The sequence below is a fragment of the Hippopotamus amphibius genome, chromosome 8 (genome assembly GCF_030028045.1).
Source record: "Hippopotamus amphibius kiboko isolate mHipAmp2 chromosome 8, mHipAmp2.hap2, whole genome shotgun sequence".
In the NCBI taxonomy this organism is placed as follows: Eukaryota; Metazoa; Chordata; class Mammalia; order Artiodactyla; family Hippopotamidae; genus Hippopotamus; species Hippopotamus amphibius.
Window position 1 is genome coordinate 66039328 of NC_080193.1, and position 12930 is coordinate 66052257.

Sequence of the window (12930 nt, forward strand, 5' to 3'; positions counted from 1 at the left end):
GGCCATCCACCCTAGGAGGTCACTCCATCTCTTCTTATACCACAGGTGGTGAGATGGTGGCCATTAGACATGTTTGTTTGTCCCACACGTCGTTTTGAAAAATTGTCTTAAACTGGGAGATACAAATAAAAATCTCAATTTCTGACTTTCCTTTAGAAAAGTGGGCCCTGCCCTTGCGCTTGGTGCCCGCTGCCTGGGGGCGGGGGAGGATGTGCTCATGAGAGCGCCGTGGGTCCCCCTGGCCAGCCTGGGCTGCTAAAGTGACCCACCTGTCCTGGGCGCGTGTGTTCAACACGTCAGGGGTGAGTCTAGGTACCAGGTGTGAGTAAGAGAAATGACTGATTCGTCTGTATATTTATTGGTATGAGAAACTGGAAGCTCTGAGGCCAGAGACATCCTCAGTGTTTCATAGATGTTAATTGAATGGAAAGGAAGCTCTCCTTGGGCAGATGAATCTGGCAGTGGTATGTAAGATGCTTACCGGAGGATGCTGAATGTTGAAAAAGCTAGGCTGTTACTGTAAGTTGGTGCTGAGAACATAGACCAAGGTGGTGGCAGAGGGAATAGAGAAAGGCCCCGGGAGACAATTTGAATGAAAATCCCATTGGATCTAGAGACTGGCAGGAGGTAAAGGAGAGAAAAAAAAAGGAAAAGATGAGTTTGGAGCCTTAGGAATAGTGGCGCCATTAATACAGCTAGGAGGCTGGTAGGTAAAAGTTCCAGGGCCCCTCCTGCTCCGCAAGCCCCAGTCTTCTGGCGTGAAAGGAATTTGAGGCTTAGTTGTATTCATGATTTCGTGAATGCTAGTAGCTTTGCTCAAAATTTTTCCCTTATGTTTTTCACCCCAGGGCTAAGACCATCAAGAATACAGTTTCTGTGAACCTGGAACTGACAGCGGAAGAATGGAAGAAGAAATATGAAAAAGAGAAAGAGAAAAACAAGACTTTGAAGAATGTTATCCAGCATCTGGAGATGGAGCTAAACAGATGGAGAAATGGTAAGAAAGAATGAGAGGGAGAATGAGGCATGAGTGTGCTTTCTTTTTCCTACGACTGTTGGCATCCTGGGACACTTTGGGAAAGAGCGGATGGTGGTGGAGCTTGGTCTTGCCTTGCAACAACCCATGTGAACAAGCAGATGTTTTCTTATTCCCTAGCAGCGATCCCTGCCCTCATGTCGTCACTTGGCTGACATACATTCTTAGTGTGGGCAAGTGACTGTTTGCAAGGTTGCCTTACTCTCTTCCCAATGAAATGCGCCTCTATCACTGTGATTGATCTCTGGTAGCCATATTTGAGATTTAGAGGGCAGTGCCCAAGATTTTGAGGCTCTGATTGCTTTCGATTAGATGAAAAATATCATTCTCTCCTATGTGAATTTTATAATTGATTTGGAGTTAAAAGTCACCTCTGGCAAATATTTGCATTTCTTTTTTCTTCCCAACTCATCTTCGTGCTCTGCTTCTTCAGAACCAGAAACAGAGGATTCCTGAAGAAGCTCTGTCCTAAAATGGAGTCTTAAGGGCTTATTTCGTGACTCGTTTTTCTTTTTCCCTAAAACATTCTCTTTGGTTTGTTCTACTCGAAGAAAATATCTCAGAGAGCTGACATGCAGTGGTGGGTGGGTTGTGGGTGAGGCGTTGAAGAAGGGTTTCCAGATCCAAGCGCAGACAGATTATTTTAGTGGGTTTTGCTTTGTGACGGAGATTGGAAGGTAGAAGTCCCCCCTTTATTTTTCTCCACTGAAACAAGACAGCTTGGTGTCTTGGATAGTTGGAGGTTGTTCTTCAGATTCCCTGCGGCCATGCTTGGTAGTTATTTCAGGTGCTGCATCAGATCTGAGGCTTGGGTACGTGTAGGAGCCTGGGGGCTGCTGTGCAGGATCGGAAGGGAACCTGCCTGCTTATAACTGCAGAGTTAGCAGCAGCTCGCCTTGTGATTATGTGTTTGCCACTGGTTTTGCTGGCAAGGGTGGGGTGTCAGTGTGCTACTGTTCAATTGAAAAAACAATTACGTGGCCAACCAGGATTCAAGAGAGGTTCAAGAAATGACCTAGTAGCCTAAATAACATGATTCTTTTCTTTTGGGGAGATTGTCTAGCTGCACACGTGTTTTGAAAGCTGCTAGAATAATTGAATAATTCAGCACCTGTGGCTTGTGGATGATTTCTTGCACTTTGGCAGGAGTAGGAGAGTAGGGAGGGGTGCTTGGCAAGGCAGGGAGTGGCTGTATGAAATTTTGTTCTATTTCTGGGATTCTCTTGGGTCATTTCTCTGCTGGGCAACTGGAACATTCAGTAAAGCCTTTTGACAAAGGGAGGAGGGACTGGCCTTAGAAACAATGTGGTGTGGCCAGCTAACCTTGCTTTTTTTTTTTTTTTTTTTCTTTCCTTTCCTGTCCTTTGCCAAGCTCCAACCCTCCAGTTCTCCATCCCTCAATCAGCTGTCCTCTGGGGTCTGCCCACTGCCCTGTTTGCCTAACCCATGGTCAAGGCTAGCGTCTCTTTTGGGCACTCTCCCCTGCTCTTGGATTGTTCACCTGGCATCGTTTTAGCTCCGTCCCACTTCATCTATCTTGCGCATCTACTCAGAAATTAACTGTTTTCCATGCCCTCTAGGGTGCGATCCTACCTAAGCCTTCAACTTACATAATTTAGGAAAACTAATGTATGGTTTCTGACACGTGACAAACTGTCATAAATGTCTGTCCTTAAGTGAGCCTGTGTTTAATACAGTGCTGGGGGGGTTAAAGGGTGAGCAATCAGGCATGGTCTTTGCCCTCATGGAGCTTACAGTCTGGTAGGGGAGGTAGACTCCCAGCCATGATCAATGAATGTGTGATGCTAGTCTGTGCTGCATACCAAGAAGGGAAAGTCTAAGGTGCTAAGTGTTGTTACAGCAGAGGACCCTGAGCCTAACTCAAGTCAGCGAAGGTTTTCCCCAATAAGAGACATAGGGGGACTTCCTTGGTGGCAGTGGTTAAGAATCTGCCTGCCAATGCAGGGGACACAAGTAGAGCATGCCACTGTAGAGCATGCCACTAGAGCCGCAACTACTGAGCCTGCGTGCTGCAACTACTGAAGCCTGCACACCTAGAGCCCGTGCTCTGCAACAGGGGAAGCCACCGCACTGAGAAGCCTGTGCACCGCAAGGAAGAGTAGCCCCCTGCCCCGCGCCAGAACTAGAGAAAGCCCACCCTCGCCGCAACTAGAGCAACTGTAGCAACGAAGACCCAACGCGCCAAAAAAAAAAAGAAGAGAGAGAGACATAGAGGATAAGATCTGAGAGAAACAGAGAAGTTAGCTGAGTGAAATAGGAGGTGAGGGTGGGGTGGGGGCAGCCAGGTTTACAATGGCCCTGACGGGCAGGAATATGAAAGCCAATGTGGAGAGCTGGGGTGGCCTGAGATGTGTGAGAGGGGCAGGCAGGGCTATGCAGTCCTTGTTCAGGGTTTAAATCACTACCTTGGAAACACGGAGAAGCCATTCAGGAATATTAAGCTGCAGATCATATGATAAGACTTGCATTTTTGAAGGTCCATTGGTCGTATTGGAGGATGGACTGGAGGGTGCGGGAGAAGGGCTAGGACCTGGGGTGGTCTTCCAGGGGTGAGATTACAGTCGTTGAATTGAGAGACAGGGCAGTGGAAGTGGATAGAGCTGGATGGACCGGAGAGGTATTTAGGAGGTGAAATCAGCAGGGCTTGGTGAGGAGTAGATTGCGGAGAGAGAGGCTGTCAAGTTTTCTGGCTTGCTGAGTTGAATGGAGGGCAGAGCCAGTCACTGAGAGAGGAAATACTGGAGGAGAACCAGAAGGGAGACGATGAGGAGGGGAGTTTGAGGTGCCTGTGGACATCCAGGTGAAAATGCCAAATAAGAACTTAGGCCGGGAGCTCAGGGGAGCTGCCTGAGCTACAGAGAGAAACATAGGAGTCGTAGATCTTTAGGAGATAACTGAAGGCATAGGTAAAGTTGAGGTCCTCTGTAGACTCTGGAGAGAGAAGAGGGAGGGTCTCGAGAGACCCTTCCACTCACCCCCACCGTTACCATGTAATCACTGAGTGATTAGGAGTAGGGAGATTTATGGCGCTCTCCTGTCCTGCAGGCTAACATTTTTTTTTTTTCCTGGAAGCAAAAGTTTTCAAATGTAGAGAGCCTACTGTAGTGGTATAAAAAATGAGGCAGGAAGTGAGGCAGGTGGAGGCATGGTGGGGTGGTCCTTTGACCAGGTGTGAGTGAAGGATTATTTTAAGGATTAACTGCACATCCAAGAAAAACCCAGAGGCTTTCCGTCGTGTTCCGAGGCTGGGAGTTTAATCCTTCAGCAGTGCTCGAGGCAGGATGGGAGACACGCCCAAGGTGACTCTGTAGGGTGCTTGACTCCCAAGTGCATTCTCTTTCCTTTGTGGGTGCAGCCTGCACGCAGCCCTGGTAGTTTGTGTTTAGGCCACGGAGATGAGTGTGAAGAGAAGGGACTGGAATTCCTTCCATGGTGTCCTGTGCATTGACTCCTCGTGGTCACGAGGGCACAGCTGGGCTGTGTCAGCTAGAGTGGGGGTTTTGAAAGGTGGAGTGACGAGGCAGTGCCCTGCACTAAAACGCAGGTGGCAGGATATTTCCAGCCTTCTTTTGAAATGTGATACACACAGGGGTTCTGAACTTGTGGGAGGCAGCCACGGAGTTCGCCGCGGTGACTCCCGCATGCGGCTATTTCCAGGTCGCGGTCAGAGTATGATAAAGGAGCATTGTCAGCTGTGTGCATCCTCCCTTGTGAAAGAGATTCCTTCCCTTGCACAGTGTTTATAGTTTAAAAATTTGGCTGCTGCACTCCGGCTGTGGGAGAGCAAGAGAGGAGGAGTGTAGCAGGGAGCCGCGTGCGTGTGTGTGCATGCGTGTGCTTTTTACAGTTCGCTGTTACACAGAATGAGGTAGGAATACAAAGGCCTAGAAGAGGCGAGATGATATGACGTCTCAATGGCCAGTTGGGTCCAGACAGATACTGTAAATAAATGAAGGGAGGTACGTCTGACACAGTTGGCCACAGAAGAGAGCATTCTCTGCCCAAACTCATTCAAAAGCCGTGAAATACTATCTTATTACGTGTCTGTAGGCTGGTCCCCACCCCACCCCCACCTATATCCTCGTAGCTTAATGGGCTACTTCAGGATGCGAGCCTGGCAGCTTTCTCCTCTGGGTGTAGTAGCACATTGATTCTCAGAATGTGACCTGTGACTCGTAATGCACATACCACACGAAGTCGTAATTCATCTCTGCCACTGCCGTTTGGGGAGCCGGGGCATGTGCGTGGGGGCTTCAGGTGGGGGGCATGCCTTGTTTTTATAAAGCAGGAGTGGGGAGAGCCACCCACTCTTCTGGCTCCGTTCCGCACTGGGCCAGTGAGGGTCCTGCTGGCTTAAACAAACAGAAAAAGCAGGGAACTGTATTCAATATCTTGTAATAAACTATAATGGAAAAGAATCTGAAAAAGAATAGATGTATAACTGAATCACTTTGCTGTACACCTGAAACTAACACAACAACAAAAAAAGGCTATGAGTGACTCACAGAACCAAAAGAACCTAGCGGAGGAACTGGGCTCATAAGGGGGCCACACTTGGAGTGGACCCCCTCTAACTGTATTTCCATCCTTGTCTTGTGTGTTAGAGACCCAGAGGCCCTGGAGAGATGGAGGATACTGAGCTGGGTGGTGTACTTTGTCTGGGGAGGGACAGGGCACCCTGATGTGTTGTCTGACCAAGACTGCACACATCAGAGAGGGTAATTCTTCACAGCGCAGTCAAGGTGCTGTTATAAAAATGGGTGTTGAGTTTCTGAAAAACAACACGTCCGCTACAATCTACTAGTGACATCTTGTGGGCTGAAATCGATGGGCAGACTTTCCTCAAATCTGGAGGCTCTCTTGGCAACTGCAGCCTCATGGAAATTTGTTCAGCCTACTTGCCTAAGGACAGATAGAGGGAGTGGGCAGCTGTCAGAAATAGGATCTTTCTTTTTTTTCCAGCTCTGTTGCTTGTTGATCATAGGTACGGAAAGGAGTCAGACCATCCTGTAAGTGGGGATAGATTTAGGTAGTTGAATTCCCTATTCACCACTGCCCCCTCCCCCTCAGTCCATCAGGAAGACTCTGGACAGGAGGAAGGGGAAGGAGGGCTGAAGGACCAGGGGCATGATGCTTAGAAGGGGGGTTGAGTCCATAGTTCCCTGTTAGTGCCAGGTCAGTCTTTACACATGGCCTCTCTTCTGGTACTTCTTTGAATTTTATCCTTTAAAAAATAACTTTTTACAAGGGCTTAAGCCAGAAAAAGAGGCCCTGAAGATCCAGGTGTCAGAAGTGCAGGGAAATGACCTGAAGATACTGCATATCTGTAGCATCTCTTGCATAATATAATATCAATTAACAGAGTGGATGCAGATTTACCCCATTTGCTGAAATCATGCAAAGAAATTATTTCATCACAGGCTGAGAAGGTGTGGAAAAATCAGCAATCTCTAGAGCAGATTTGTTCTCCAGATTTAAAACCTGCCAGGCCAGCAGGCTTGGTTCCCTAACCAGCTAAATCTGTAACCTCGAGTCTGATGGGGCTCTGTGGAACTGTGCAGCCTCCGTAGTTGGAACACGATTTGCTTTTTTGGCATGAAATATGTAGGAGATGCCGGCCCCCCCTTGGACTCATGATTATTGTAGAAGCTCAGAAGTTAGCCTTTCAGTTGAAAGATCTAATTTGTTAAGCCCTCTTCCTTCGAGAGCACAACCAAACACTAATAGAAATACTGACCACTAGGAGAATTGTGCGGCCTATTTAAGAAGAATGTAAAGAGTATGCAGAGTCCTGGGTGACCAGTTTATTAGAAAATTACTGTAGAAGGGATTAGAGAATGTCTTAAGCATCTTACAATATTTTGGGGATCTAGGGTAAAAGATGCTATTTGCATGCAAAATAATCCCATAAAGGAATGATTTTTTTTTTAAACCTCCCATTTATATAATGACATCTTGTATCCAGCTGCTCTTACCCATCTGGCAACTTAAAGATTTCCTTTTTATTTCTTTGATATAGAAATTACATGCCATTAGGTCTGCCGCTGGGCCTGTTTAATTGGTATTAAAAGAAAGCACCTCCTTTGCCAGAGCTGATCTGGTTTCTGGCGGAAGCTGTGAGTGACCAGCCAATCTTTGCCCTGGACTTGCAGAGAGAAGGCAATTACCTTACTATGTTCTCCAGAGGCTTTAGGGACTCAACTTATGAAAAGGATAACTAGCTTGTTGCTACTTCATGTGTGAAATTTTAATGAATTACTGGCAGTCTAATGGTTTTCTTTCTTTCTTTTTTTTTTTTTTTGAAAAAACAAAACCCCAAAAAGCCTGTTTTAGATTTTTTTAACTAATAGTGCTAACAAGAATTTTTGATTAGTCTGTCATTCTTGTTTATTGCAATTGATGGATTTCTGCTTTTTGTGGAAACGTTATTTATGCCTTCTGGGGGTTTTCATTTTATAATTAAAATGTTCTGCAAACCTTATAGGTATGCTCCAACTGAATGCTCCTGTGTACACACAAATCGTTTTAGTCCTTACAGGTAATTACATCTGACAATAGGAAATGCCAGAATGCTTGTGTGAAAAAGGGAAATGTTTCTTGAGGATGGGTGGGGGGAGCTTTCATTCTAAACAATCAGATGCTTTATAATATTATAAGCTCTTTCTCTATAGACAGCAGGGATAAATCCTCAAGGGATAAACTAAGAGAAATTCTCTTTTCCTGCAAAGGAGAATAAAAATAAAAATAGATGCTAATCTTCATGTGTGGTCCTTTTCTTGTTCTCCTACCACCAGATTTTAGGGCATTATTTCTCTAGGGTTTGTTTGCAGCTGTTTTCCGTGTTACATCAGTTATTCCGTAATCACCTTGTGGGGGCTCCTCCGGAGACCTGGTCCACTGCAGTGCAGGGAATAGTCTCCATTAACGCCGTGAGATTGCCATGGAGACAGATTGCCTAGTGTCAGGTCCTGCACAGTGCTGGGAATTTACAGTCCCCAGACGTGTTTGTGAGCTGGACAGTGTAGTTACCAGGGATTCTTCTGGAAGTCATTTTCTCGGTCCTTTGAAGGGGCAGCAGTGTTTGGGAAAACCAGCTCTTGCTTCTTCTCCGGGCAGGAGCTGTGCTTTCCCCCAGACGCCCGCTGCTTTTGTTCCTGCGTGTTGCCTCTTTGTTCTTCTCGTCCTGAACGGCTGCTGCAAAAAATAATCCTGACTGCCTGACCTTTAGAATAAAAACTGGGATGGGCTCGCTGTTTAGATGTAGCTTTGTGGGGGACATGTTGATGCTTTGATTCAGAGAATTGTTCAAGGGACACCAGAAAGGCTGCTATAGGTTTCAAATATTGTTTTCATAATAACAAAAATAAAACCGAAAGGCACTTGCATGGTTATATTGTATTTTATTTTGGGAACTGAACCCTAACCACCAAAGGTATTGTGAAGACCCCAGAAACACTAATCTCAGGTTAAGTAAAAATGATATTTTATCTGCAAAACCTAAAAAGTTGACAATTCATCAGGGAGAGGAGGGGACAAGAGATGGACTTTTGTGTTTTTCACATGTACTATTTTAATCAATCTTTAGAACAGGGCATTAAAGGCACTGTTATTTCCTCGCCTTTACAGAAAAACAAAGTGAGAAGTTAAGCAGGAGATGGCTTGTGATTGGCTAGATCTGTAGGAGGTGCAGGGTGGCTTCGCATCCCTCCGTGGCCTTGACATGTTTGTACAGCCTCCGCTAGTCACTTCCAGGTGCCTCGGAGCAGCGCTGGCTAGCTTGTTGGACCTCTGTAATCCGGGACAACCCTGGTGCTTTGTAATGCTATAATTTCTCAGTGGAAGAAGAGGGCAGCTTTAGGGGAAGGCTCTGACTTTTGGTTAGAGCAGGTCACCCTCTGCTAGGTTGTGGGGTTCATCCATGACTCATGCCCACCCAGACGAATGGAAACACGTGCTGGGCAGCTCCACAGCTCACCCCAACCTCACGATATCAATGCCTCTCTGGCCATTTGGAACCAAAGAACACAGGGAATATGTCTCTTTCAGATGTTTTTGTATCTTACCTCTGGACTTGGGCCTATGGACAATATGACTATATTCTGGCTGGTTTCTGGTCTAGTGCAGTTAGGAATTTCATCTTCATTATGCTTTAGCTGGAAGATCAATTCATACTGCACTGGATTGCCCTGTTCACAAATTTCTTAAGCTAGGGTTGAAAAATTAGAGATACAGTCATAATCCAAATGGGGAAAGGACATTTACCAAAGTGTTAGTGGTGAAAGTCTCTAGAGAAGGAACAGAATTGGGAGGTAGAGGTGAAGGAGGGCTTTCAAGTTTTAGTATATAGTCTATGGTTAGAAAAAGATATTTACATTTATGTTTTTATAATTTTATATATATAATGTTTTACAGCAAAAAAAAAAATCCTTAGGAACTAGAACATGGTACTGCTTTTATAGCCGATGGACTTAGCAGGCTGTAGAGAATACAGATCCTTTAATTGGATGAAATCCAGTCTGCACACTGAGGTTGTTGATGGATGCTTTAAACCAGGAATTGGAACTGAATGAAATATTGATTTGGTTCAGGTTCAGTTCAAAGGCTACTCTAATATTCTGGTTTTTTTCAGGTCAATAATTTTAGAAAAAGGCTTAGGTACAGTACAGTCTAGTTGAGCTTTAGAAGAAAAAATGGTTGGCTCAGTTTTATATTCAGCAACGTAATCATTTATTCCAGGCTTTGATTCAAGTTGCTGCTTCAGATGAAACTGTGATACCAAGGCGAAATCATTGAGTGTTACTTTTATTTGATGTGGAGGCCTATGGTACCATTTTGTGATTATCAAGTGAGATAATGGAGTCTTGCTTTGTTTATATCGAGATAAATGTACACAGTCTGTGTTCAGGTGGGTTTCTTGAGACGTGATATATACTGTTCATGAAGCCATGGATTAGGAGTTCAGTTCTTCTGTCATTTGTTTTTGGGTGTCATTTTTTCTTTTTCTCTTTGAGAAATTCCCTCTGGCGCAGGACAGTATTCCTGGGGAATTTCCACAGAATGCATTTTACAGGCTGAGAACTGGGTGAGGCTTGGAACGTTGCAGACGCTCACTGATTGTAGCAAACTGAGTGTGAAGCTGATGGTAAACATTGTGATGGAAAAGTATGTTTGGTTTTGGTTTGCTTTCCAAGAAGATATTTAAGAGACACAGTTGAGCCACATGGTTCTCAGAGACTCCTTTTTATGCAGCCTGTCCTTGCAAGGTGGTTTTCTTGTTGGGGATAGTCGTCGGCCAGCTTGAGAACTTCACCTTGCCCTCCGTTTGCATGGTCACATTTGGTACTACTTCCTTCGAAGGCCGCGTAGTGCCCCTCTGCAGACTGAGAGGCAGTATGCAGGGTGTCTGCACGATATTCTAGATGGGCTGCTTTTTCTTTCCTGGGACTACCTGATATCACAAGAAATTATTCTATTTGAACTCTCCAGTCGAGCCAATTAAGTCTGACTTCCTGGGGAGAGAGTGGTAGTGGGATGTGTGTTTGTGCCATGTCGGTCAGAGTTCCCTGGTCCAGGGCTGCCCTGCTTCCTGCCTCAGAATCAGAGATTCTCAGAGTCTGAGGATTTGGGTCCTACAGTGTTCTATTAACAATGGCAAATTTGTTTCTTGATTTGGCTGTTTCTATTACTGAAACAGTAACCTAATTAATTGTAATTAGGATGCCTCAGAGGTCTGTTTCCCTTTGAATCAATCACTAGAGAGAATATGATTCTAGTAAAACTTCAGCATATTCCTCAACAAAAGAAAAGCGTACGCAAAAAATTCTGGGTATCGCTGCAACGTGGGTTAGTTGAGAGCTTGTGTGGCTGGTGGAACCAGTTTACTTAAGTGATACATCACGAGAGAGGGAGTGTTACATACTCTCCTTCTTCCTTAGACCAGTTTTGGTCAATTAACTACGTCCTTTCCTGTCAAATAGAAAGAACACAAACTATAACTTTATACAACAGCTCTTTATTGTGTCCTCTGTATCTTTTTCACAGGAGTGACTATTTTTGGAACGCTTCCTGGAGGGCCGCATGCTGGATTTCTTCAGTTCCTAACTCCTCTTGGCTGTGCTTTGCAGGAGAAGCTGTGCCTGAGGATGAACAGATCAGTGCTAAGGACCAGAAGACCCTGGAGCCCTGTGACAACACCCCTATCATAGACAACATTGCTCCTGTGGTCGCCGGCATCTCTGCAGAGGAGAAGGAGAAATATGATGAGGAGATCTCCAGTCTCTACCGACAACTGGATGATAAGGTCTGTAGTCAGAGTTTACAGACCTCACACTGGTATAAAAACTAAAGGTAGCAGGTCCTAGATTTACTGGCTGGAAGCAGCTCAAGCCCCACAGAACTGATGCAGGGCTGCAGGCTGATGTTTATACCTGTCTTCCTAATATTTACCCTAGCTCTTCTTTGGGATTCATGTTTCATGGAAATTTGATTGGGAAAGTGGAGTGCTGGCCTGGGTAGATAGAGTCTTCACATCTAGAAATTGGATGGGGTCTTATCACTGCATCAGAATGGGGTGGGGAGGGTACGTGACCTTTGTTTAATTCTCCCTTTTTTTCTTCTCTGGGCCTATCCATCACCTCTTGGAAATTCCAGCAGTGTCCCAGCTATAGGGGCAAAGGTGGTGGCTCCCAAAACTCAGGTGTGTACTTTAATCATGGAGCTCTCAGACCCTGGAATGAGGAGCCAGTAGTAGCAGCATCAGTAATGCTGTTTTCAGGGGCATCCTCTTGAACGAAGTAGTTTGGACATGCTGATTAGGGATGTCCAATTTCATGGCAAACTTTTGGGACTCGAAGAACCATGTCAGTGCACAAATTGGCATAAAGGAAAAGAGATCTCGGAGAACACTGTATCTTTTATCCCCAATGAAGGTCGGGTTAGGAATCCCAGAGGCAAAGGAAATTAAATTGATGTTTCACGTGATCTTGGCGTATTGCCCTTGGAATATCTAAATCCTTTCAGTTCATTTCATCAAGGTTGCTGATATTTTTAGTCTGATTTAATCTTTCTGCTGTGGTTCAGCTCAGAGTGCTTGGGGACACCTCTGGCTTGGATGAAACAGGTTTGTTATGTTAACGTCGTCGTTACTCTCACAGGCCTCTCTCTTCTGAGTAAAGCTCAGAGTCTGGTATCACCTTTACGAGGGAAATGTGACTTGGTTGCCTTAAGGAAGCCCGTTCTCTTTGTGCTTGTGGCTCTGGGAGTTTGCATTATAACTGCAGTGTTAAACTGGGGTCACCCTACCCTTTGGGTAACGGTATTTAATAAGATATTCACACCATGAGAACTGGGTTAATTACTCTTTAGGCACTAGACATACGGTTACCCTTCCATTTCTACCCAGGTATTTTATGTAAAACCTCAAACAAAGTGAGAGAAAAGGGAGATCAATAAGTAAGTGAATGACGTATGTGGATTTCTTGATTTCTCCAAAGAAATGCTATTGTTTAAAACATACTGCAGTTTTTTTTTCTCATTTAAAATTGATGGGATCATTTTTAGTATCTCCAAAGAATCCTGGATGTGGGGTGATAACCTGATTCTACTCTCTATTCTCTGTGAATACAAGCCCACCGTGATTGGAATTGGGATCTTCTACCTTGTCAGCGTGAGGAATTTTCGTTGATCTGAGAGAGACTGTAAGTCTTGAATCCAGCTTCTGAAATGTAGGAAATGCCAGGCCTTGACAGTTTTCAGCTGGTAGCTGGTAGAGCTGACCCTAGAGCCTCTGCCTCCTCCTGACCAGCCTGGGGCATTTTCGGTTGTATCATTTTCCTTTAGCGTATGCTTTGAAAATCCTATTAAGCACACATTTT

At 45.1% G+C, this 12930-nt stretch overlaps 1 protein-coding gene across 2 annotated transcripts in view; it reads left to right on the top strand.

Annotated features, from left to right (window-relative positions):
• KIF5C (kinesin family member 5C) overlaps positions 1-12930 on the top strand; it is a 153498-nt gene that overhangs the window by 92107 nt on the left and 48461 nt on the right. For both annotated transcript variants that reach the window (XM_057745260.1, XM_057745259.1), the window contains exons 11-12: positions 849-997; positions 11182-11357. In XM_057745260.1, coding sequence (XP_057601243.1) covers positions 849-997; positions 11182-11357 — 325 coding nt within the window. The remainder of the gene's footprint in view (positions 1-848; positions 998-11181; positions 11358-12930) is intronic.